Source organism: Triturus cristatus, chromosome 5_2 (genome assembly GCF_964204655.1).
Source record: "Triturus cristatus chromosome 5_2, aTriCri1.1, whole genome shotgun sequence".
Classification (NCBI taxonomy): domain Eukaryota; kingdom Metazoa; phylum Chordata; class Amphibia; order Caudata; family Salamandridae; genus Triturus; species Triturus cristatus.
This window is the reverse complement of record NC_140588.1, coordinates 30,042,139-30,065,422: the sequence shown is the minus strand read 5'-3', so window position 1 is coordinate 30,065,422 and position 23,284 is coordinate 30,042,139. Positions and strand designations below refer to the sequence as shown.

The 23,284-nt window shown below is 43.5% G+C and overlaps 1 protein-coding gene across 1 annotated transcript in view; it reads left to right on the top strand.

Moving 5' to 3' along the window:
* The window catches only part of GABBR2 (gamma-aminobutyric acid type B receptor subunit 2), a 2,527,100-nt gene that overhangs the window by 2,352,114 nt on the left and 151,702 nt on the right, over positions 1 to 23,284 (top strand). The window contains exon 14 of the mRNA XM_085606789.1: positions 7,163 to 7,273. Within this exon, the coding sequence (XP_085462915.1) occupies positions 7,163 to 7,273 (111 nt within the window). The remainder of the gene's footprint in view (positions 1 to 7,162; positions 7,274 to 23,284) is intronic.

Below are 23,284 nucleotides of genomic sequence, written 5' to 3'. Positions count from 1 at the left end.
TGTCGATATCACATGGAATGCACCGGTTCCGAAAGGCGCTTCGGTGTCACGTAGTTGGTTTCTTGGGTTGCAGCACCACTCACTTTAAAGGGCACAGACTGGATTTCATACCACTTGGTAGAGCAGGACTCACAGCATAGTAGCACAGGTGCTGGTAGCAAGATGCAGTTGAAGTCTTTGATATCACTGAGACTTCAGAAACAGAGACAAGCCATTAGAGAATCTTTAGATATGCAGGATGTAGAGAGTCAAGTCCACTCCTCTCACTCCCAGGCAAGAAGCTGCAGGTCAGTACAGCAAAGTAAGTAGCAGTGTCAGTCCCTCTTGGCAGCACAACAACTCTTCTTCCTGGTAAAATGTCCTCAGTTACAGAAGTTTTCTCAGTGTCTGGTGTCAGATGTTCAGTACGTATCCCCATTTTAGCCTTTGAAGTAGTGATACTTCTAAGACAGGTCTTTGAGGGGCACACAATCTGCCCTTCCTTGCCCTGGCTCTAGACACACTACAGGGGGTATGCAACTCTTTTTGTGGGGACAGGCACAGTCTTATTCAGGTGGAAGTGTCAGCTTCTTATTCTCACTCCTGCTCAAGAAGACCTGTCAGCCTGGGGATGGGCCGTCAGGATATGCAGGGCACACCTCAGCCCCCTTTGTGTGTGACTGTCTAGAGGAAATGCACAAAGCCCAGCTGTCACCCAACCCAGACGTGTATTCCAAAGATAGACAAAGGCACAGAATGATTAAAGTAATGAAATGCCAACTCACTAAAAGTGGCATTTTCAGACTTGCAATTTAAAAACCAACTTCACTAAAAGATGTGTTTTTAAATTGTGAGTGCAGAGACACCAAACTTACTCTTCCTATCTTTTCCCAATTGGATGTTACATTCATAAAGTGTTACAAGGCAGCTCCAATGCCAACCTATTTGAGAGCTAGGTCTTGCTTTAGTGAAAAACAAATATAGCTTTTTTTTTTACTACCAGAAAGCAAAATATCAGGGGAAACCACACCAAAAGATGCCAGGTCTAACACATTTGTCCCCCCAGCAGAAAGTGGGGAGAACTACGCAACCCCTTGGAAGTTATCTTTACTAAGGCAGAAGAACCTGGAAAGACCATCAGCGTTGGCGTGTTCTGTTCCAGGATGTTGTTACACCACAAATTCCATTCACTGTAGGGAGATGGACCACCTCAACAGTTTAGGATTCTCATCCTTCATCTGCATTTACCATCTGAGGGGCCTGTGATGTGTGTGAAGCTAGAAGTGAGTCCCAAACAAGTAGGATCTTAGCTTCTTCAGTGCCCAGACCACAGCAAATGCTTCCCGTTCTATTTCACTCAATCTCTGTTCGATGGGAAGTAACCTCCTTCTTATGAAGGCTACTGGTTGATTTAGGCCCTCTTTGCTGCTTAGCTGGAAAAGCACGGCCTCCACTCCATGCTCTGAGGCATCAGTCTGCACCACAAATCCTTGGAAGAAGTTAGGAGCCTTGAGTAAGGGCCGGGCGTAGTCGGGACAGCACTCAAATGGCTCACAGATTATTTGACCGACTGTACTTTTCAGGTCTTTTCCCCGTCAGCAAGTTCTAAGTCCCATGCTTCTCCTTATGGAGTACCACAGGGCTCTCTCCTCAGCCCATTATTATTTAATATCCACGTCAGACCCCTGGCCACAATAGCTGAAGAGGCTGGGTTATCTACTTTTTCATACGCTGATGATACCCAGCTAATCTTCTCCCTCTCCACCAATGAGGGATCTAAGGTATCCTCTCTTCAGGTAGGGCTGAAAAATATAGCAGGTTGGATGCATGCCAACAGGCTGAAACTTAACGGTGGAAAAACAGAAGTTTTAATTCTTGTGAAAAATAAAGATCTTTGGGGCCCCCAACACTGGCCTCCTCAAATGGGCGCTCTTCCCCAACCGGTGCAACTAGTCTGCAATCTAGGCGTAATCATTGACGACCAGCTATCAATGAGGCCGCAAACAGTCAAGGTCGCCTCAACCTGCTTCACCATCCTAAAATGGCTCAAAAAATACTTTTGATGTTGCCTGGTCCCACACAAAGAACAGTGGTCCAGGCCCTTATTACTTCCAGGCTGGACTATGGCAACGTCCTATATTTAGGAGCCAACAAGGAGGTGGTTCGAAAACTGCAGGTAATACAGAACTCGGCGGCCAGACTGCTTTGCCAGGTGCCTAGAAGGGCCTCATTTCAGGCTCTCTCGTCGACCTCCACTGACTTAGGATGGAGAATCGCATCAAATTCAAGGCCCTGTGTTATATGCATAAAATTAAATTGGGCACAGCACCACAGTATCTGAGTGCCTAAGTTCATCCATACCTTCCAACGCGCCTTCTCCAATTCTCTACTCAGGCCAAATTTTCAGTCCCTAGGACCCGACGGTCGCTTATGGGTGGCCGGTCTTTTTCTTACCTGGGCCCTTCACTATGGAATTCACTCCCCACGCCACTTCAGCATGAAACCATCTATAAGAACTTTCACAAAGGCTTAAAAACATGGTTATTCAACCAGTAGTTTTTTCTCTTATTCTGCGTGTTGTCAGATGGCCCCGGGAATCTCCCGGGTAGCTGTGCGCCTTATTAAATTAATAATAATAATAATAAGGGCGCCATGCACATGGCCTCCTTCAGGGTGTCAAAAGCTGCCTGGCATGCCTCTGTCCAGTTTATTTTTTAGACAAAATGGTGGAATCCGGAGCTTTTTAAATAGGGGCTGCACTGTGCTCCTGAAGATCAGTCAGTCAAGTGGGTGTGCAGTTCCTGAGAGGGAACAGAGAAGTGCACAGGTCTCTTATGAATGCCCTCACAAGCCCCGAAGTATGTCATGCTTCATCATTGGGCTGTGCTACTCGTCGGGCCGGCGCTGCAATGCCCGACGGGCACCCGCGAAGGGGCTCTTTGCCAGAGATCTTTTTAAGAGACAGCCGATGGGTGCATTAGGGTATGTGATCAAGGTAGTGAATTGAGAGTGAAAAGTGGGTTAAAATAGGTTTAGTACTGCCCTGTGTGGAACAAATTTTATTCTGGGAGTGTACTAACCTAGCTAAAATAATTGAGCCCTGTCTGGGGACTATGATCCTACAGGGTCAAAATAGTGCATGTGGTTGACATGTTTCTCGCCTTCTGCCCCCAAGGGGTCAATCAGCAATTTTTCAGGACCAGTGTATTGTTAAAAAGGGAAGGAGTAAGGTCTTCCTAACTCTGACACTACCGCAAGGCCAGTGCTGAATATCGTCTTGTAACCGGTGTTGCTCTCTGCGTTCCAGGGCTGAAGGCCTGGATTGGTGAGACCTGAAAGAGTAGTAAATACAACTATTATAGTTACCATGCTTCCAGAGGTGGATCTGGTTAACAACATCGTCATCAAGTGCAATGCTGTCGTGCATAACTTGTTGCCACCAGTGGCGAATAGTGGAAGTGAACTTAAGTTATTAAAAACAAATATTGACTTAAAACACATCACAGGTTACTACATCAAGGGGTACTAAAACAAGGATTAGAGTAACCCAGTGTGGAAGTGAGATCATCTGGGGTAGTGGGTTTCTTAAGTAAGTGATGGAGGTACTATTAACCCAGCGTTGGTCATATCATTAGTTACGACGTGGGGAAAACAAGCGCAGCGTGATTGATCATGCGATTGTTTTTGGAGTGCTGTTAGAGCCGGTAAAATGTCAGTGCGTCGAGATAAATTAATGCTGTGCTAGTAGCTAGACCAAACATTGTGAAACACATCGCAAAACGCTAATGTTTCACATTGCCCGACTCACCCCTGGTAATGAGGTCCGGTGCTGACGAGTTTTGCCAAACAAGCACTTCGTTGCTCGATTCTGTAAAAAATAGAATGGGCAGCCTCACACATATAAAAACAAGGCATACAGTCTTACTGGCCTTTAGGTAGAAGTATGCAAGCCGCAGGAAGTAAAATTAGTACTTACAGGAGGGTGGCGTGCAACTAGCGCCACCCTCCTGTAAGTACTCAAGGTCCCTGCCACCGTGTGCAGTGATGAACAGGGGGGCACCATAGGTGCCCCCTAGGCTGCCATTCGCCGGCCTTGCACCCATGGGGGCCCTGCTCAGGGCCCCCAAAGACACCTTCCCAATGCCTTTCTGTGTCGGAAAGGCCGGCACCAAAAGGCAGTGGGAAACTGCCATCGTAAACCCTCGGCCCGGAAAGAGCCGACCGAGGGATTACTGCAGGTTTTCCGAATGACAGACGGGCTCTCAAATTCTGATTCCCTTCCAAACGACCCCATCGCAATGAGTCAGTCAGAAAGGAATCCGAACGGGCAATTACGATGCGAGCTGGAGGGCTCCCACCATCGGGCGGAGCCGTTCCAGCCCGCATCGTAATTGGGCTCATAATTGTGTGATTCCTCTAGCCTAATCTTCCTCCTTGAAGATTGATTCTAGCCCCAATACGGGTTCATATCTGCAACTAAAGTCTTCTCCAACAAGAACAATCTGGCTTCATGGATTCGAGGGCCCCATCTAGCAAATGTACCACAGGTGATTCTATAGAAAGCAATCTCAGTCTTTTGTATACATTGAAGACCTATAAATCCATTTTGTGGGAGGTTCTCAGTTTCAGCCCCAAAATATCCAGAGAATCAATGCTTATGACATCTATGGTAATGTTTAGATTATTCTTCACCTAGATCACCAACCTACCAAAGGGTCTCCCTTTCCTTGAAGGTGTTGCGCTGACACTAAATGTCCTATACCCTAGCTTAAATGGAGGTTCTATCAACTAGGTTTCTTGGAATAAGCAGAGATTGAATCTCCTAACATATTCCTGCCAATCCAGGTCTGAAAGTTTTTGTTTTATCCCAGCTATATTTCAAGAAATTACCATGATATTTGGGGGGCTTACCTCGAAATTCGAGTCAAGGATAAATTTGGATTGCATGTTTCCATTATCTACTATGTCAGAAGGTATTCCAGTATCAATCTGGGTTTCTTGCATTTATAATTGGCAAAAGGATGAGGGAGTACTATCACTTTTTCGCAAGGATGTTCCAAGTGATCTTGGAGACAAGGATTGTACCAGAAAGCTGGAAGGGTGCAATTATAACACTAATTCATAAGAAGGGTGATCTAAAATCACCTAAGAACTGTAGGCTAATAAATCTCCTAGATATTCTGGAAAAAGTCTTTGCGAAAGCCATTTTGGGTTTACTTAAAGACTGGGCGGAGGAAAATCAAATTATACCCCCGGAACAGGGGGGGTTTAAAGCAGGCCACTCCACAATTGATCATTGCTTTGCTCTCAGGTCCATAGCGCGGAAGTCAATCGAACAGCGGGGAAGCTTGTTCTGCTGTTTTGTGGACTTCCGCGCAGCCTTCGATATGGTGGACCGGGAGCTGTTGTGGGAGACACTAATTAGATATGGTATGCCAAAGGATTTGTTAAGCCTGATACATATGCTCCATACAAATAACTGGGCCCAGATAATCTTGGATACAGATGGAAGTTTATCTGAGAAGATTGAGGGATGTGTATTGGCCCCCCTGCTGTTTTCTCTGTTCTTAGCAGATTTGCCGTTGACCTTAGGGAACGTAATGGGGGCAAGCCCGAAAAAAGATGGTAAGCATATTGCATGTTTTCTCTATGCAGACGATCTTGTGATCATGGATCAAACCGAAATAGGCCTGCAAAGGAAACTAAATATTTTTAATGATTAGTGCTGCAAGAAAAAACTTGTTGTAAATATGGACAAAACTAAAACCTTGAGCTATGGCCTGAGGAAAGTTGGGTTTACATGGTTTTTGGGGGCTGAGAAAGTAGAAACGGTTACAGAATATAGGTATTTGAGAATGTGGCTAGAAAAAAGTTTGAAATGGCATACCCACCTAGATGCGCTAAAATTAAGAACATCAGCATTGCCATTGGGAAATTTATGCAAAGAGTGAAGGCATTTTTTATTTCTTTATCTTAATGAGTTTTTAATATCTACCCTGATATAATTGATGGAGGGTTTTATAATAATGTGTGTTTTAAGATGTTTTTGAATGTATTTAAAGATGTGTAATTTTAGATGTATTTTAACGATTATATATAATGTTTGATGACCAATGGTCCAAATAAACGTGAATTAAATACACTATCAGTACTTAAGATGTTTGGTGTGGATCCACTCTTGTCAGCAACATTAGCCCGTTAATTATAAGCATTAAAGTGTCAACCAAATGGACGCCTGAACAAAAATATAGTCAAACTCAGTCCGTGAATGCTCGGAGTGTGGAAGGAGACTCTTGTTTTTGCTGACTACACCTACTGTTGTGTTAGGGTCTTCAAAGAAAAAAGCTTTCTATGATATATTGGGAGGTATGTAGTGGGATTGATGAGAATTAAAATATATATCAGAGGTGGTGGGGGGGAAGGTGCAGGGAAGGTGGGTATGGAAAAAAGCAAGATGCAAGCGATAGATTTGCTGCAGAAGGGCCTGTTCAGGGTCTGTTGGCTCAGATGACTGTTGCCTCCACTTAACATATCTGGCTTTGATCCCCAGAGCACTGGTTTGAAACCCTGTGGGTCAACTTAGTCTTTCATCATTCCTCAGTTGATAAACTGGGTTATCTAGAAAGAGAGCCGAGGGACCTCTGTGGGATGAATGTAGTGCATAAAAAATAAACATTGCATTTTATGTTAAGGTTAAGTGAAGATTAGAGATGCATTGGAGAAGTAGAAGTGAAAGGTCGAGAAGAAAACTACATTAAGCAGACGCAGAGAGGTGAGACATGGGGCAGCAGGGTTGACCATTGCAGGGCAGAGGTAGTAGGAGATAAGTGAGCAAAAGAGTTATAGTGAATAGTGGCAAAGATAGGAGAAGTGCATAAAGCTGGATACTTATAGGGGAAAGGTGCAGTGATAGGGCATAGGGAGAGTATTGAGATCCAATAAAGTGATGAGGGATGAAGGTTAGAATTAAAAGGGCAGTTGGATCACACATAGAAGTGCAGAAAGGTGCAGGGAAAGTGGACCTGATGAAAGAATAGATGAGAGGTTCAAATGTTAAGTGGAGCAGAGATACAGAGGAGAGGAGCATGGGAAAATATGAGTTAGCAGAGTGTTACTTTCAGTGATAATATTTATTCAACATGTTTTTAAAACTTTAAAAGTAACACATCTCTTTTTCTTTCAGCCGGATCCAGCAGGCAGAGACATAGCTATCCTACCCTTTCTGGAGCACTGTGAAAATTCCCACATGACTATTTGGCTTGGCATAGTCTATGCCTACAAGGGGCTTCTTATGGTAGGCACAATCTCCTTTCTTGTTCATGGTATATATTGGTAATAAATGTACATACTTAACCAGGCATTATTAGTGGCAATTTCTCAGTGTGTGCTACATGTTGTCATGTGGTGGGGGCAGCTTTGGAACTTAATAGCTACTTTATCTTTTGGTGGTTGCAGCTCTGAATGCTAATAGCTAACAAATGTTTTTAGTGCACTTTTAAAATTCCATTGTTTTACCCTACGATCTTTGCATGGTAATGTTGCCTGGTCAGATGAATACTCAATGTTCTTTAGTTTAGTATAAGTGGTCATGTTCAACAAAAGTTGAGACTTTTCTCAGTCGCTTACTGCTGGATGCACAACTTACCAAAGAATCTGATCAGCTGCATTGGCAGAAATCTGAAAATGAGTTTGTTGGTGGCGGAGGCTGGATTGTAGTGGATCCAATGGTGGCACATCGCCTGGCTAAAGACATTGTTGATGTAAATGTAAATGTCAAGGTACTTATAGAGCGCACTGTCACCAGACAGCCACCTTGCGGTGTCGCCTTTGTGGTTTCCTGGCGCTGATACTCATACCGCTGTGGAACCCCTCCTGGCTTTCCCTGTGAAGTGTTCACTCCTGGGCACCCCCAGGGTGAAGCCAGGCATCCTTAGCGCTGTTGGGGCCGGTATGGAGGCTAAGCAAGCTATTGCCCAGAGTTACAGCGTGGGGCCCGTGATTAGAATAGGCACCGAGGCGAGAATAGACAGGTCCGAGGAAATTGAGCCCGAGCCCCGCCGAGGCAGGAATCGAACCCTGGTCCCTGGCCAGAACTCTGCTTCAGGGTCTGCCGCTCTAACCATTGAGCCACACTCCTCCACAACCCTGTAAACCCTTGTTGACTAGTGGTGGTAAAGTAAGTGTTAGAGAAGCATTGCGTTTGAGTAGTACAATACCAATTGGTATAAATAGTAGCTCCAGCAAAGTCATTGACTGTTTCCTCAAGAAGAAGATCCTACACGAGTCTAAGGAGCAATGGCATGCGTTTCCAGTGCCAAGGCACCAGTAAATGATTGAGTGACGATTCAAGTATTGGTCCCACAGAAGAAAGTTCTGCTGCTACTGGAAAAAAAGCTGCAATAGATACAAGAGTGCACAAATACTATGCTTGGGGCAGGAGTAGTGATGCCTCCCTCCTCTAATTAGTTTCTGTAGATTGAACAGGAACCCCCTGTTCTTTTTTTTTTTAAATTGTTCTTTTTTTTTTGTCTTCATCTCACCAATAAGCATTAACAGAGGAGGCCGTCATGCCGTTCTATGCACCCTGCGGCCACTGTCTTCGCTTAGGTCTAACCAGACCAGCCCCATTGATGTAGGCTTGGTGTAATCATAGGACAAAGGGGGGGGGGGGGATACCGGATACAGGTTATATCAATCTCAAGGTCAAGCCCCAAGACAGTAGGGGCTGCCAGATGTTAATCTCACTTTCCCTGCCTCCTCCCTGGTCCAAACGAGCCATAACGAAAGCAGCCTTAAGCCAGTCCTCACATCTAAGAGGGCCCAGATCTTTCCACTTCATGCATATCTCACGCCGGGCTAATAGTATCAGGTTTAACAGCAGTCCCCTTTCTAGCTGCAAAAAATTATTCCCAGGTATTCCATCTCCTCCAAAAATTACCAGAGAGATATTCATCCTGATGTTAAAGTTAAAAATATCACAAAGGGCATCTCCCACTTCTCTCCAATACTCTCTAAGGACAGGGCACTAAAAAAAAATGTGTATATCATTGGCACTCAGGGCATTGCATCTTGGACATTTGGGGGAGGATGTGGGGGCAAATTTGGCAATTTTAGCAGGTGTATAGTAAAGTCTGTTAACGACATAGAAGTGATTCTTTTTTAAGCTGGCCGGTTTAACATATTTATACAGAACCCCCTGTTCTAACAAACAGCTGAGTCTGTCTCCCTCAAAAGTAAAACCGGACATAGGATGAAAAAAAGCTAGCGTTCAAACTAACTGCAGTGCAACACTGCAAGCAATGGAACCCATCACATAATGAAGTTGTCTTGCAGGTGCCATGCATCACAAGAGTCTGCATAGTATGTTATATAAACGCCATATCTACACTATAAGTCTAAAAACGTTAACCTTATTTACAGGGATGTTCATTATCATGCAAATATGTTGGGCCTGTTGGTTTTTAGTACTTTTAGTGTTTTATTTCCCCTCATACATATAGGACTACAGGTACTAAAATAGAAAATTATTGGAGCTAAAAAGGTAGAACTGGCTGAGTATGTCACATTTGATGCATGTTAACCAGAAAGTTCTGTATTCATTTAGAACATTGGAATTCTGGGCACATAAACAAATGTCCTACAGTTGTTAATGAGTTTGAGATAGCTCATGGCCTGTATGCTTGTGTTTTTGTAATGATCAAGTATTAGCTACCAACCACATGTATACAGCTTGGTCTGCAGTATACAATCAGGGATACTTGCATCATTCTTGTAAGAAGTTCACCTGTCAGACTGAGGGACAAGGGTAACCCTAGACTTTGATATTTACTTTGATAAACTCCCACAACTGTTTCATCAGAGGAAAATCAAAGACCTACAAAAATACTCCTTAACTCACTTACTTTTTTGTAACATTAGCCAATCTCAAAGCGTTCTACTTCAGAGATGTAGGGGTGAACAGCAACAATAATTCATACAGCTATAAAGGTAAAAGGCAAAAAAACAAGGATCCAAGGCAAGGAAATGAAAAGAGTCTAAATTTAACCAGACTGGAGAGATCAAAAGATAAACAATTAGTTCAAATGTTCAGACTAAAAATCAGTGGAATCAATGTTAGTCTATAGTAAAAGTAAAAATAAAATACTAACTCTCTTCTTGAGCATTTTTGAGGGTCCTAAAGCCCACACGGTAAGTTGTTGTAGTGGTCAAGAATTTTATATTTGCCCTCTCCCCATTGCTCTTCGTCCTTGTGCTAGAGCCCCTGACAATGTGGATATGGAAGGACCTGGTTATTAGAGGGATTCGATCGGCTGAAGAGTGGGAGGACCGCATATCGTTGTATGCTGACGATATCTTCCCGTACTTGGCATCGCCGGCAGCCTCCCTAAACAAAGTGTTACATATTTTCATTGTCTTTGGTGAGTTTTCTGGATATATGATTAACTGGTCCAAGTCTGTTCTCTACGTTCTTAGTGGTAAATCTCCTACCCTACCCAAGGGCTTCACCATTGTTGAAGTCGCTTCAGGATTTAGATACCTGGGGATCCAGGTGTCTAAAGACCCGACTCTTTTCCATGAATGCAACCTCTTCCCCCTGCTGCAAAGACTCAGGAGTGTTGTCTTGCACTGGAAGTCACTTCCATTGTCCTTGTTAGGGCCTGCAGCCCCCTTTAAAATGATGTCCCTTCCGCGTTTTTTATATGTCCTGCAGAACACGCCACACCCAGTGAAAACAGACTATTTTAAATCTATCATCAGTGCCCTGAGAGAGCTCCTGTGGGAAGGGAAACCACCACGGATATCGATCCAAAAGCGTACGAGAGGCTGGTGCAATAGGGGAATAGTCCTCCCAGTTATCAAATGATATTATTGGGTGGCGCAACTTACTGCCGTGAATCAATGTATGTACAGGCCGCAGGGCGATCCGGGATTTAATATGGATTGATGGCTACTTCCAGGGGGAAGTTTTATGGTTACGCTTTATGCAAAACCTTCTAAATTGAAATTGTCTAGACCCACGGGACACGCTGTCCAAGTGTGGCGGGCTACCACGACAAGTTTGGGCTGGAAGGACAAACTCACATTGGCTACCCCACTTTGGGATACTGCACTCTTAGGTAATTTACCATTTACTAAAGGCTTTGACCGTTAGGACCTCATCGACATCTCCATGGTCCGGGACCTACGGAGGGCAGAGGGGGTGCTTTCCTTTACCCAACTGCAGGACGAATACGAGCTTGCCGGTACGGAACGATTCAGGTACTTACAGATTAGACATGCATTGCAGGCGGCAATACCAAAAGGAGAGATTCCACCCGAGTCGTCCCCGCTATAGTACAGGATACTAGACCGTAATCTCCCTGAAAAGACAACCTCGCTGATTTATAAAAAACTTATTAACAATATGCCTGATTCCCTACTCCGACTCATGACTAAATGGGACCACGACGTGGCAGGGCTGGATGATGAGGAATAGCTAGAGGCTCTTGCCTCACCTAAGGAAACTGCGATTTCCCCCAGACTCAGGCTAGTACAGCTTAAAATACTTCATAGAATATACCTCTCGGGCCAACGCTGGTGAAGATGGGCTACAGGACCAACGCTGACGGCACGAAGGGATGTGGGCAGGGAGGTATCTTCGTGCCCTTGCTCTGGGAATGTCAGCCTATGTGTGTTAAAATCGACTGTAATCTAAAACTGTGCCTTTTAAATATTTGGGGTCCCACGGACTTAAGCACCAAGGAGAGAACATGGGTGACATTGGGAATGATGATTGCCAAAAGGAATATTGCCAAACTGTCATTGAGACTTTGGGAAAATGATATGGACCATTGTATGTTCACTGAGAAGACAGTGTACGGATATAGAGGCTGCCCCAGCAAATGGACACAAAATGGAGCGAATGAAATTGTTATAGAGGGGAGATCTGTGAACCACCATTGCCAAGGTGAAGGCACGAATCAGAGTAGACTGGTCTCAAATGTACTAACTGTGTAAAGTCTGTAACTTGGGGCCATATGTAGGTACCTCAATACCGGTCGGTAACGGCCGAAAATCGGTAAATATCCCGTTACCGACCGGTATTGAGGCACTTGAGATGTAGGTGGCTGATTTCTGGATTCGGTATTTACCGAATCGGAATTTTAAGAAATCGGTAAAATACCGATTCGGTAAATTACCGAATCCAGAAATGCTATGTAGGGGGCACTCAAGTGAGTGCATTATTGGTGTCTGGATTCGTTATTTACCACCAACTACAAGTTGATGGTAAATGACGAATACCTTTCAAAAAGCAATTTTGTACTATTTGTAAAGTGCCATGTGGCAGACATGTGCGCCACATGTGCACACATGCACAAATCAGGGGTGCAACAGGGTGTCAATGTGACACCCTGCCACCCATGATAATGCCTCCCCTATTACCGATTCGGTATTTACCGAATCGGTAATAGTAACTGGCTTCCCATTCATTCCTATGGGCCTCCAGGCCCATAGGAATGAATGGGAAGGGATGCATTATTACCGATTCGGTAAATACCGATTCATAAATACCGATATTTACCGAATCGGTAATAATTACCGATTATTTACCTACATACTATTTACCGATTCATAAATACCGAATCAGTAAAATTCGGTATTTATGAATCGGTAAATAGTATGTTACCTACATATGGCCCTTGATGTTTGCTTTTCTAACTGGGGGGAGCTCTATCTATGAATGTTGCATTGGCATTGATGACGTACCATTGTTTAAACATGTACTACCTTGTCTTAATAAAAAGAATAGTTAAAAAAATAAAATAATTTTATATTTGGGCTTTGTCTTGGTTTTATGGGTTCAAAATCATGTTGTAAGGACACACTTGCAGGTATCCTCCAAGATGTTTATGGCTTTGGATAGTCGTAGAAGGAGCCAACAGTGAATTAGAAAGATTTGAAGACAAAAGCTCCATGAAAATGAGTGGCTATCACAGAAGATAGTTGGTTAACATTAGAGCTTATTGTGATAATTTCTTATTTTTAAACATTCTTTGGAGGTTTGACATGTGCAACAAATGTTCTGATTTGATGAAGTTTGGAAGGGCAGAACAAGCTCCGTTCATGATTGCAGGATCTTTTTTGGGGGTAAGTAGACTTTGGTTTTTCCCCCAGCAGGTTGAGATACGTCTTCCGTGTGATGGTTTTTTTTCCGGATTGCAGTTGGTTGGGTTGTATCAGATCTCCATGATTTTTTGAACTTTATGTTTTACATAGCTTTACAGTTACTGCTCAGTTGTCCTTGGGTGGTAGTATTTCATACACCTAAACAAAGTTTCAGAAATGTTCAGAACTGAGTTAGGTAAACTAAGCCCTCATAGATATAGCTTCATTGTAATCACAAGAGGATGTTCATTGGGTTTTAAGACTTCTCTTGACACAACCTCAGAGTTGCTGCTGCTGCACTAGATGTTGTTGCAATGATCCACATTTTGTAATGAAGAAGGAGGCATTAGAGAACTAGTGAGAGGTGAGACAATTGTGTGAAGTGTGTAGACAATTACAATACCATATATTTTCTCTACAAAATAAATATGGCCCTAACAAGTCTACCTGGATGCTTCATAGTGGCAAGTAAGGGATCATTAAGGAGGATTTACATCAACACATTCATTTAAACATATATCATGCAACTGACATCATTTGTTTGAGGCACAGCTGTCTTCCTGGTTAATATAAGAGATATCCCTTGTGAATTCCACTTAGTGTGACATCATTTTGTACTAGTACATATAAGAATAAGGGGCATAGGATGTGAAATATAGTAAAGTGCAGGTACAAATGTCCTACAGTTGTTATTAAGTTTGTCTTAGTTTGTTTTACAACATAACCATTTTATGTTTTCTGAAGGCACCACCTCCATTTATAGGTAATCTATATCGGGTCCTCCTTCATTCCAATGTATGCAAGCATTTTCACAGGATATCAGTTATAGAGAATGCTGTTGATGTATGTGAATTAATGGAATAACGAAAACTGAGAAACCACATTGGAGGAAACGATATAATCAAAAACAATTTTAAGGACGCCTCATCAGGTGGGGCAGCAGCTTAGGTCACTGAGCATTGTCCGCCTCATAGCCTACTTCATGGTAAAAAATAAACTGGCAACAAATGTTTATGCACTTACAAATCTATGGTCTAATTTATTATAGTAGTACATGCACTTGTAACATCAATTATTACCAACCACATATCTCACTCCAAATTAATTGCCTACAATTTCTTTAGGAGGTCCGTGGAGTTTTTTTTAGAAAGGAGGGTAAGTTAACCACATGCAGAGTTAGGAATTGATCAATAAAAATCATTCAATTCTCAGTTACATTCCCTATACGTGTTACAATTCGTCTCCTGGGTAGAGTCTTACTTGTTTATGGATTTTGGTAACAAATAAAAGGACACAGTTCACGGTTTTAGTTTTACTAAGGATTCAAAATCATTTTTGAAAGAATATATGCCTCAAGACATGGCTCTAGCAACTCTATTACCGCTGTTAAATCCCCACATTTTCTATTGACAAAGACTTCTCTAACGTAAATGTAAACAAATCAATTTTACAATCAACCAGGTTTAATCCCCCTTTGAGGCATAACTTAAGGCCTTTTCAAGAACTTTTACTTCTTCAAACGAAAATTGTCTATCCACATGTTTCAATTGAATGATTCCATGCATTTTCATTGGTCCCCTCTGAGATGATCTGGCCTGAATTCCCCTTTCTGATTCTTGGTGCTGCTCTCTTCCCTCTTCTAGTTTTCCTGTTGACATTTCCCAGTTTTGTTTCAACCATGCCCTTCCTCTCCTCATGTGACACTCCCCTAAAAAACATGTTTTAGATCTAGAATCCCTTTGGTGAAGTCACAATCCACATCACAACAATCTGACTGATCAGAATCTATTGCTGAGGAACCTTCATGCCAATACTCCCTATTCTTCTTGCTTCTCCCTTTGCATGACTGTCTATTGTTTTAAGATCTGTTATCATTAGATATTGCATACGGATATACACAGTTGTTCTCTTTGCTCTCTGAAAAAATGCCCTTCTTTTTTCGCCCTAATTTCATTTTTTAGGCCATTTAAAATCTTGTTTTAACAATGTTAATCTCATTTCAATTTTTCAAAACGTTCTCAGCAAATTTCACCAATAGTCTAATTTGTTGTAGTGAAGATACATTTTCTTACTTCTTCCCATTCTTTTTGTAATTCTAAATTAGGATTTTCGTACGTGGAACACATGAGGATCTATAAACCTCAAGGGATATGTTTCAGGATCAAATAGGAAGTGAGGATTTTATGTTTGCACCATTTTCAATTTCTTGACTCCCATTCAGTTCCCTCTAATTTCTTTAGGAAGTCACTTGTGTCTTTTAGAAAGGAGGGTAAGTTGACAATATATACAGCATGAGGAATAATCAAAAAAATTGATACATTCTCATATGTCCCTATGCCTGCTACAATTGATCTCCCAAGTGAAGGTCTCACTTGTTTATGCATTTTTTAAAACAAATAAAAGACTGCAAATACTTATAATGATATATAATTATATGTATATTCCCTATAATTGAATTATGTATCCAAACCGTTTTGATTTCTTAATTTCCGAAGCAAAAGTTTATTCTGTGTGCTATTTACAAAAACGTAAGCTTCTCACTTGCTAGTGTGGCTCACATGTGCACTGCTTCACAAGTGTGACCTCACAGGTAGGAATGTTCTAAATTCGTATACGTTAGTCATTCTATTTACACCTAAATTGCAGAGTGTGTATGGAAAAATGTTGTTTATTGAAAAATGGTGCTGTTACACAAAGAGCATTGTATATCTTAAATGTAATTTTTTGAATATATGTTTATATTTACTGTTTAATGTATTGAAAGGGTTTTAACAACCAAGCAATAACACAAAGGTGGACATGATTATTTCTAAAGTTGATCAGTAGACTACCAGAGAAAACGGCCAAGGGGGCACCACAAGTCCAGTAAAAGCTTTAGTGAAGCAATGGTGGAAAAACTAACTACACTGCCTGACTTGCTAACAACCTTAATAGATCAATGCAGTGAAGCACGGACAAATAACATACACAACAGGAAAAACTCTGAAAAAGAGGAACCACACCCTGGAGCAGCAATAACACCTATGGAACCAGAAGTAATACTTGGCATAGCCACTACAATCTGTAACATGCTCCCGGGCAAAAGTGATAGCCCCGCAACTAGCACAGACGATGGACATCAAAGCAGAAAAACAGGCCAAAGAGCAATTGAAGGGCAGCTCTCCAGATGGCAAAAGAAAAAACTATGTAAATCTCTGAAAACAAGTAAAAGGAAAAGCGGGATGACACTCACAGAAAAAAAAGCATGAAAGGACAACTTTCTCAAACCAAGTCTGTAACCAGCCCGATGCCGGCACAGACAGCACTGACAAGGGCCCATTGAACTATCCCATTTTCCAGATGAGAAACAGCATTATAGCCGAAGCATCCCAGGCGAATAACTGCCAGGAAACTTCAATTTCAAAATATCCAAACGTGAAGCACACAGAAGGTCTGCACAAGGCGAATTCAATGCACTCCAACACCCACCCTGTTCTCAATCCCCAGGTACAATCCTATGCCGATGCGGCGAACACCAACCACAGAACTTGCCACTAAAGGAATAGAAAGTTGGGAGGCAAGGAACCTGCCTGAGACCAGCAAAAATACGACAACTCAAATATCAGGACACAGTGTGAGAAGTTGGAGATGTTGATACCTGCATTAGAGCAGGAACCTTACTCGTCGGAGGTACACCCACCATTAACGAAAACGCAATGTAAAGGCCAAAATATTGCAACTTCACAACCTACATTAGCATGGAAGACGTCACCGCTCGACCAAAGGGTTCAGACGCGTAAGCAGCTTTTCAATATTATATCAGATGGAAAAACACAAGCTGCGCCTTGCTGGAATAACGGCCAAACAGGGATCTCAGATCAAACAACTTTGCACGATGGGCAGAGACATGAGTTTGAGGGAAATAATCTGGGAAAAGAACCTTTGGCAGACTCGGAGCTCATGGTGATCATCACCCCTGAATCCGAGACAAGAGGCCCGGGCGACATTTTAAATCGCTCAAATATCTTATATCTCCTGTCGAGTATACCCTCATTGGCCTATTTAACATCAGACCACCTTGCATCGGTGCACTTTAAAAATTACACCTGGATAAGCCATAGGGAGTCAACCCTAACAAAGTGGACCAACAAGCTAGACATTCAAAATATCATGGCGGAAAAAGATCTACTTAAGGATTGGGGTATCTGCGTAGATAACTGCCCAATGGAAAAGTATCCCCAAGTACTATTATGGAGGCCGTACAAACAAGCGGCGCAAGTACCACAGAAAATATATTAAGGGGCATAAAATAGATTCTGAGTCAAACCTGTGACAATAACATTAAAATCAAGCTTCATAAGTGTAGGAGAGTAGGATCTGCTTCTTATAGTTACCCCCACTTTTTGCTGATGTTTCACTGTTTTCGACTTAGTCTGGCTGGGATCCTGCTATCTAGGACCCCAGCCTAGCTGCTTTCTCTCTAAATTGATTGCATGTACTTTAGGTATACTCGAGATTGGATTCTTGAGTACCCTTATAAGTCCCTAGTATATGGTATACTATGTACCTAGGGCATAGGTACCCCAGGGGCCTCTCAGGGGCTGCAGCATGTATTATGCCACCCCTGGGAGACCATTAAAAATGACACAACAGGTCTGCTACAGCAGCCTGTGTTTAGGTGGTGTATGCACCTCTTACTTAGATATAGGTTCACTATATCTATCCATGTCACTGCACATATAAACCTATCAGTCACCCCTATGGCAGGCCTTATCAATCCTGAAGGCAGGGTGCTGGGTTTTATGTGAGAGGGTGCCCATGCATAAGCAGAGCCCCTCTGCAGCTTTCAGAACCTCTATTCCGGGGTTGTTTGTGATGCAGCCAACCAAATACTCTTAAGTGCATTATAACCTTGCGGTAAATGCTAACTTTAAAACGGCTGCATGGAAACATGGTGTGTTTGGTGTCAAACACCTTGGAATCATACCTCCACACCAGTACCTGGTGTAGGAGGTATGATTCCACCCTACTAGAGGGAAAAATATGACCGCACCGGTACACCCGGTACCAGCTTTGCAAACACTGGCATCACAAAATGGATGCTGCCAACCACAGACACGAGTGTGCCCTGCTGCTGCTGGACGAAAGTCCGGCAGGGAACGTCTAGACAATAGGGGCCCGATTCACAGAACTAACTTAAGACAAAATCCTAAACTTACTACCATTTTGGTATTCACAGAAGGCACTTACTCAGTTTGGTATTCACAGAAGGCACTTACTCATTTCGGTATTCACAGAAGTTAGGAGTCCTAACTTTAGGACTCCTAAATGCCTTCTGTGAATACCGAAAGCCTTAAAATTAGGATTTTTCTCAGTTTAGTAGTAGTATAGTTAGGACTCCTAACTTTAGGACTCCTAAATGCCTTCTGTGAATACCGAAAGTCTTAAAATAAGGATTTTTCTCAATTTAGTAGTCCTAAAGTTAGGACTCCTAACTTTAGGACTCCTAAATGCCTTCTGTGACTCCCGAAAGCCTTAAAATTAGTATTTTTCTCAGTTTAGTAATAGTATAGTTAGGACCCCTAACTTTAGGACTCCTAAATGCCTTCTGTGAATACCGAAAGTCTTAAAATAAGGATTTTTCTCAATTTAGTAGTCCTAAAGTTAGGACTCCTAACTTTAGGACTCCTAAATGCCTTCTGTGACTCCCGAAAGCCTTAAAATTAGGATTTTTCTCAGTTTAGTAGTAGTAAAGTTAGGAGTCCTAACTTTAGGACTCCTAAACTGAAAAAAAATCCTAATTTTAAGACTTTCGGTATTCACAGAAGGCATTTAGGAGTCCTAAAGTTAGGACTCCTAACTTCTGTGAATACCGAAGTGAGTAAGTGTCTTCTGTGAATACCAAAATGAGTAAGTGCCTTCTGTGAATACGAAAATGGTAGTAAGTTTAGGATTTTGTCTTAAGTTAGTTCTGTGAATCGGGCCCTAGGTTTCCTGTCACAGGGAGGTGTGACCACCTCCCAGACAGGCTTTAGTGTATTGGGGCAGGGTGGGTGCACTCTGAGAGTGCTTTGATGTCTGCACTGGGGGCACATTTGGTGTCCCTGTGCATAGTCCAGCTCAAACCGGTTGCACAGGCTATCAGCCCCTGCTCTGGCGCGAAACTGGACAAAGGACATGGGTGTAGCCGCCCCTCTGTCTTGACCCTACCATAGGTGGATCCCCAGAGTTTGTCCCACCCCTTCCTTGGGTATAAAATAGGAACCCCTGGCTACATGACTTTAGATTTACCTGGACGAAACTCTGCTACAGAAACCAAGTACTTCAACTATCTACACTACGTTGGATGACCGAAGAATCTCCCTTGGAGTAAAGGAGTTACTCCCCTGCAAGGCAGGCACCAAAGACACATCTGACCGGTTTGCATCTACGCAGCTCCTGACGGACTCCAAAGATTTTGCAACACAGGAGGTGGGTTCCTAAGCTTCCCCGAGGCCGACCAGTGCTCTCACCAAACCTGAGACCCGCAGTCCTCTAATCACCTACACAGTTGTCTTTCACACCTTCAATTCCCTAGTCAGTATTCATACACTTCTAGCAAACACCCTGTCACTCACCCAGTGTGTCTCCTTATAGTACTGTAATCATTTAGTCAGTTAGCATGTAGTCTTTTAGTGAGGTAGGCTTTAGGGCATGAACTGCTTCAAAGTAGTATGCACTATGCATGTAGTGTTTTAACCATCGTCACATTTGTGGTTCAGGGCTATAGTTTTAGTCAGGTTTTATATAAAATGTGTTTGTACAGTAATGGAATAGTATAAGTTTGAAAGTTATTAATATACATTTATTTGTGATTCTTTTTTACAGATACAGAACTGGAGTGTTTCTCATCTGTTTGCACTCTTCTCGTGCAAGATTGTTTGAATGAAGGGTCCTTAGGTGTTTCATCATACTTGCTGTGCCGCACGAGTATTTTTTGTTAGGATCCCCTCGTAACAGAACTCTTTTGCAAATCTTGCGCGTGACGAAGGTGGCATTGTTCTTTGTTTGCCCCTCGAGAAAAGTAGAAAATTTCCACATCACTGAAGGAAAATGTTGTGGGCGTGGTGCATCCTCCAAAAATTCATCCTTAGATTCGGTGAATATTTTAAAGTGACAACATTTACAGTTTTTGTAAGTGCAACCTGAAGCCCTGGACACCGTGCACATTTGCAGCAGCATATGCTTTTGGGCGATCCTGGAGGCTGTGCTTTGGGCTACTTGTAGTCCCGACCCCCAGCAGTGATTCCACTGAAGATTACTGGCCTACACTCCACGAATGTTCTGTGGGCTGGTATTTAGTGATTCCTCTTGACGTCCCTTCACGATCCCTGGTCCGTCGACCTGTGGGTCCCTGAGAAGGGTGCCTTAACTTTCAGTGGGCTTTCCTGGTTGCTCCAGAAGTGCCCTGACTCTACATCGCTTGGGGAGTCCACATGACCTTGCTGGTCCACACTGAAGCATCTTTTCTCTGACCGCGTGGGTTGCCGTTGCCAAGGCCTGTTGGTCTCCAATCCGGCCACTGACCCCCCAGCACTCGACATCCTTTGTGGCACAGCTTGACTGCAGACTTTGGTCATCATCGACGTCTTCTGGTCCCCGTGGCTGCAAAGTCAAGCTTCACCTCTTCACACCTGAAACACCCGACATCGTGGGCATTCGTCTGTCGTGCCCCTGGTCACTGGCAAGTGACCCAGACTCTGTCCCCTCTGCTTTCAGGTTCTACTCAGCTCCGATCCAGGCTTGGATCATACCGGACACTTTTCCTCTTCACGGCAGCAGCACTTTGCAGCATCACGCCATTGAAAACAACGAAGATTCCCGACACCATTGGACACCTATGCACCCGGCTTCCCTGGGTTAGGTAAAACGAGTACTCCAGTGCTCACGTGGGTGCTGGCCTTAGAACCTTTCTAAGTTTAAAAGGGTTTGTTCAAAGTCCTCTCCTGAGTGTCCTTAAGCTTTAAAATTCCAACCGCGACTTTCCCATAGGATTGTACAGAGCTTGCGGCTGTGTTCTCACACTGCACGCGTTCCCCATGGGTCCCCTGTGTCACTACCTTGGGTGGTTCCTTGGGGTCCCAGCGATTCTACATGCTCTAGGCACTGTGTCTATTCAAGCCGGGGTTGTTATACCACTTTCTTAATATATGGTTTTGTCTCCCCCTGGGGACCACTGTTCATTGTGCTATTTACTGTTGTTCTAGTGTATTAATATTGTGTACCTTGTTCTCTAATCTCATAAAGAGGTTAGTAGAAAGTGTTTAGTAATAAATACATATCCTTTATATATATACCTTGGGCCTCATGTAGGTAGCCAAATACCGGTCGGTAACGGCCGAAATTCGGTAAATTTCCCGTTACCGACCGGTATTTAGTCAAGTGAGATGTAGGAGGCCAAAAACCAAAAATCGGTAAATATGAAGCGGTAAATACCGATTCATATTTACCGATTTCTAAAATACCGATTCATATTTACCGAATACATATTTTCCGATTCGGTAAATATGAAGTGGTAAATAGGAAGTGGTAAAACGGAAAAAGACATGTAGGTAAATTCGGTAATTTAGAAATCCATGAAATTCGGTAATTAAGAGTCGGTAATTAACACAGATTGAAAGCAGGTGGTAATCATCAACAGTGCATAAAATAAATCCCAAAATGCATCAGCGTGGACAACATGGCCGCTCTGTATGTCATTGCAAGGCGCCTACGTCTACAGGCAGCAGGTCTGAGGATATGGAGACGGGAGGAACGCATATACAGACAGCGCATCACACTCTTCCAACTGACTGAGGCTGAGAAACATGAAAGGTACAGGCTACACCCACAAACCATCATGGACCTGATAAGGGACCTGCACCCACTCCTGGACCAGCCAACAAGAAGGGCGCATGCCATACCACCACATGTGCAGGTTCTCTGCAGCCTACATCTACTTGCTTCTGGAAGTTACCAGGTGGTGATAGCTGCGGTGGGCGGTGTATCCCAGAGTTGCCTGTCCCATTTCTTCAGGAAGCTCCTGGATGCCATGATGCAGAGAATGCACCACTACATCAGCTTCCCAAACACACAGGCTGAACTGCAGAAAACTAAAACTGACTTTTATCACATGGCACAGTTCCCCCATGTCATTGGCTGTATTGATGGCACACACATCCCAATCTGCCCACCAGCTGCCACTGAGCACATCTACAGGAACAGAAAGTCCACATCAATGTGCAGGTAATCTGTGATGCAGGGAACATCATCACTGATATTGTTGCGAAGTTTCCTGGGAGCAGCCACGACTCATACATCTTCCAGAACAGTGGGATCTACACACGACTGCTTGCCGGAGAATTTGGAGAGGGATACCTGCTAGGTAAGTAACAGTGACGCCCCATGAAACCTGCAAATCATAGTGTATTGAGGCATGTGACTGATGGTTCCCTTTTACTCACCTAGGCGACAGTGCATATGCCGTGCGGTCATTCATCCTCACTCCCTACCTACACCCATCAACCCAGAGTGAGAGACGATATAATGTGGCACACAAATGTACACGAAATGTGGTGGAGCGCACGTTCGGACTATTGAAGAGCAGGTTTCGCTGCCTCCATAAAAGCGGAGGTGCACGCCAGTACACACCCATCATCTGTTGCAAGATCATTGCCACTTGTGCAATGCTGCACAACCTTGCCACAAAGAGAGGTACAGAGGTGGAACTAATAGATTTTGAGGACAATGATGATGAATCAGGTCAGCCAGAGGACAACGCTGCTGGAGTGCCAACAGCAACAGATGGGAGAGCGAGACGGGCAGAGATCACATGCAACTATTTCTGAGTAAGTAAGGGGACACAGTCAGTTGTTGTCTGTAATGACGTAGTTTAATAATGCGCCACTACGCCACTAAACAAGGATAATGCCATTCTGGCAACATTGCTCATTCACAAGTGTGAAGTCCAGTGTTACGTCACCCAACAGTCTATCGCTACACGGTGTAGCATCAAAGTTTGCAGCCACGCGCTACATTGTGGGATGGCACGGATTCAGCCTCCTCACTGGTGCCAGCCCCATGCCGCCTGCTGCTCCTGCGTGTTTCTGGGACGGGGGGTGTGATGCTGCTCCTGCTGCTGGTGTCCATGCTTTCAGCAGCA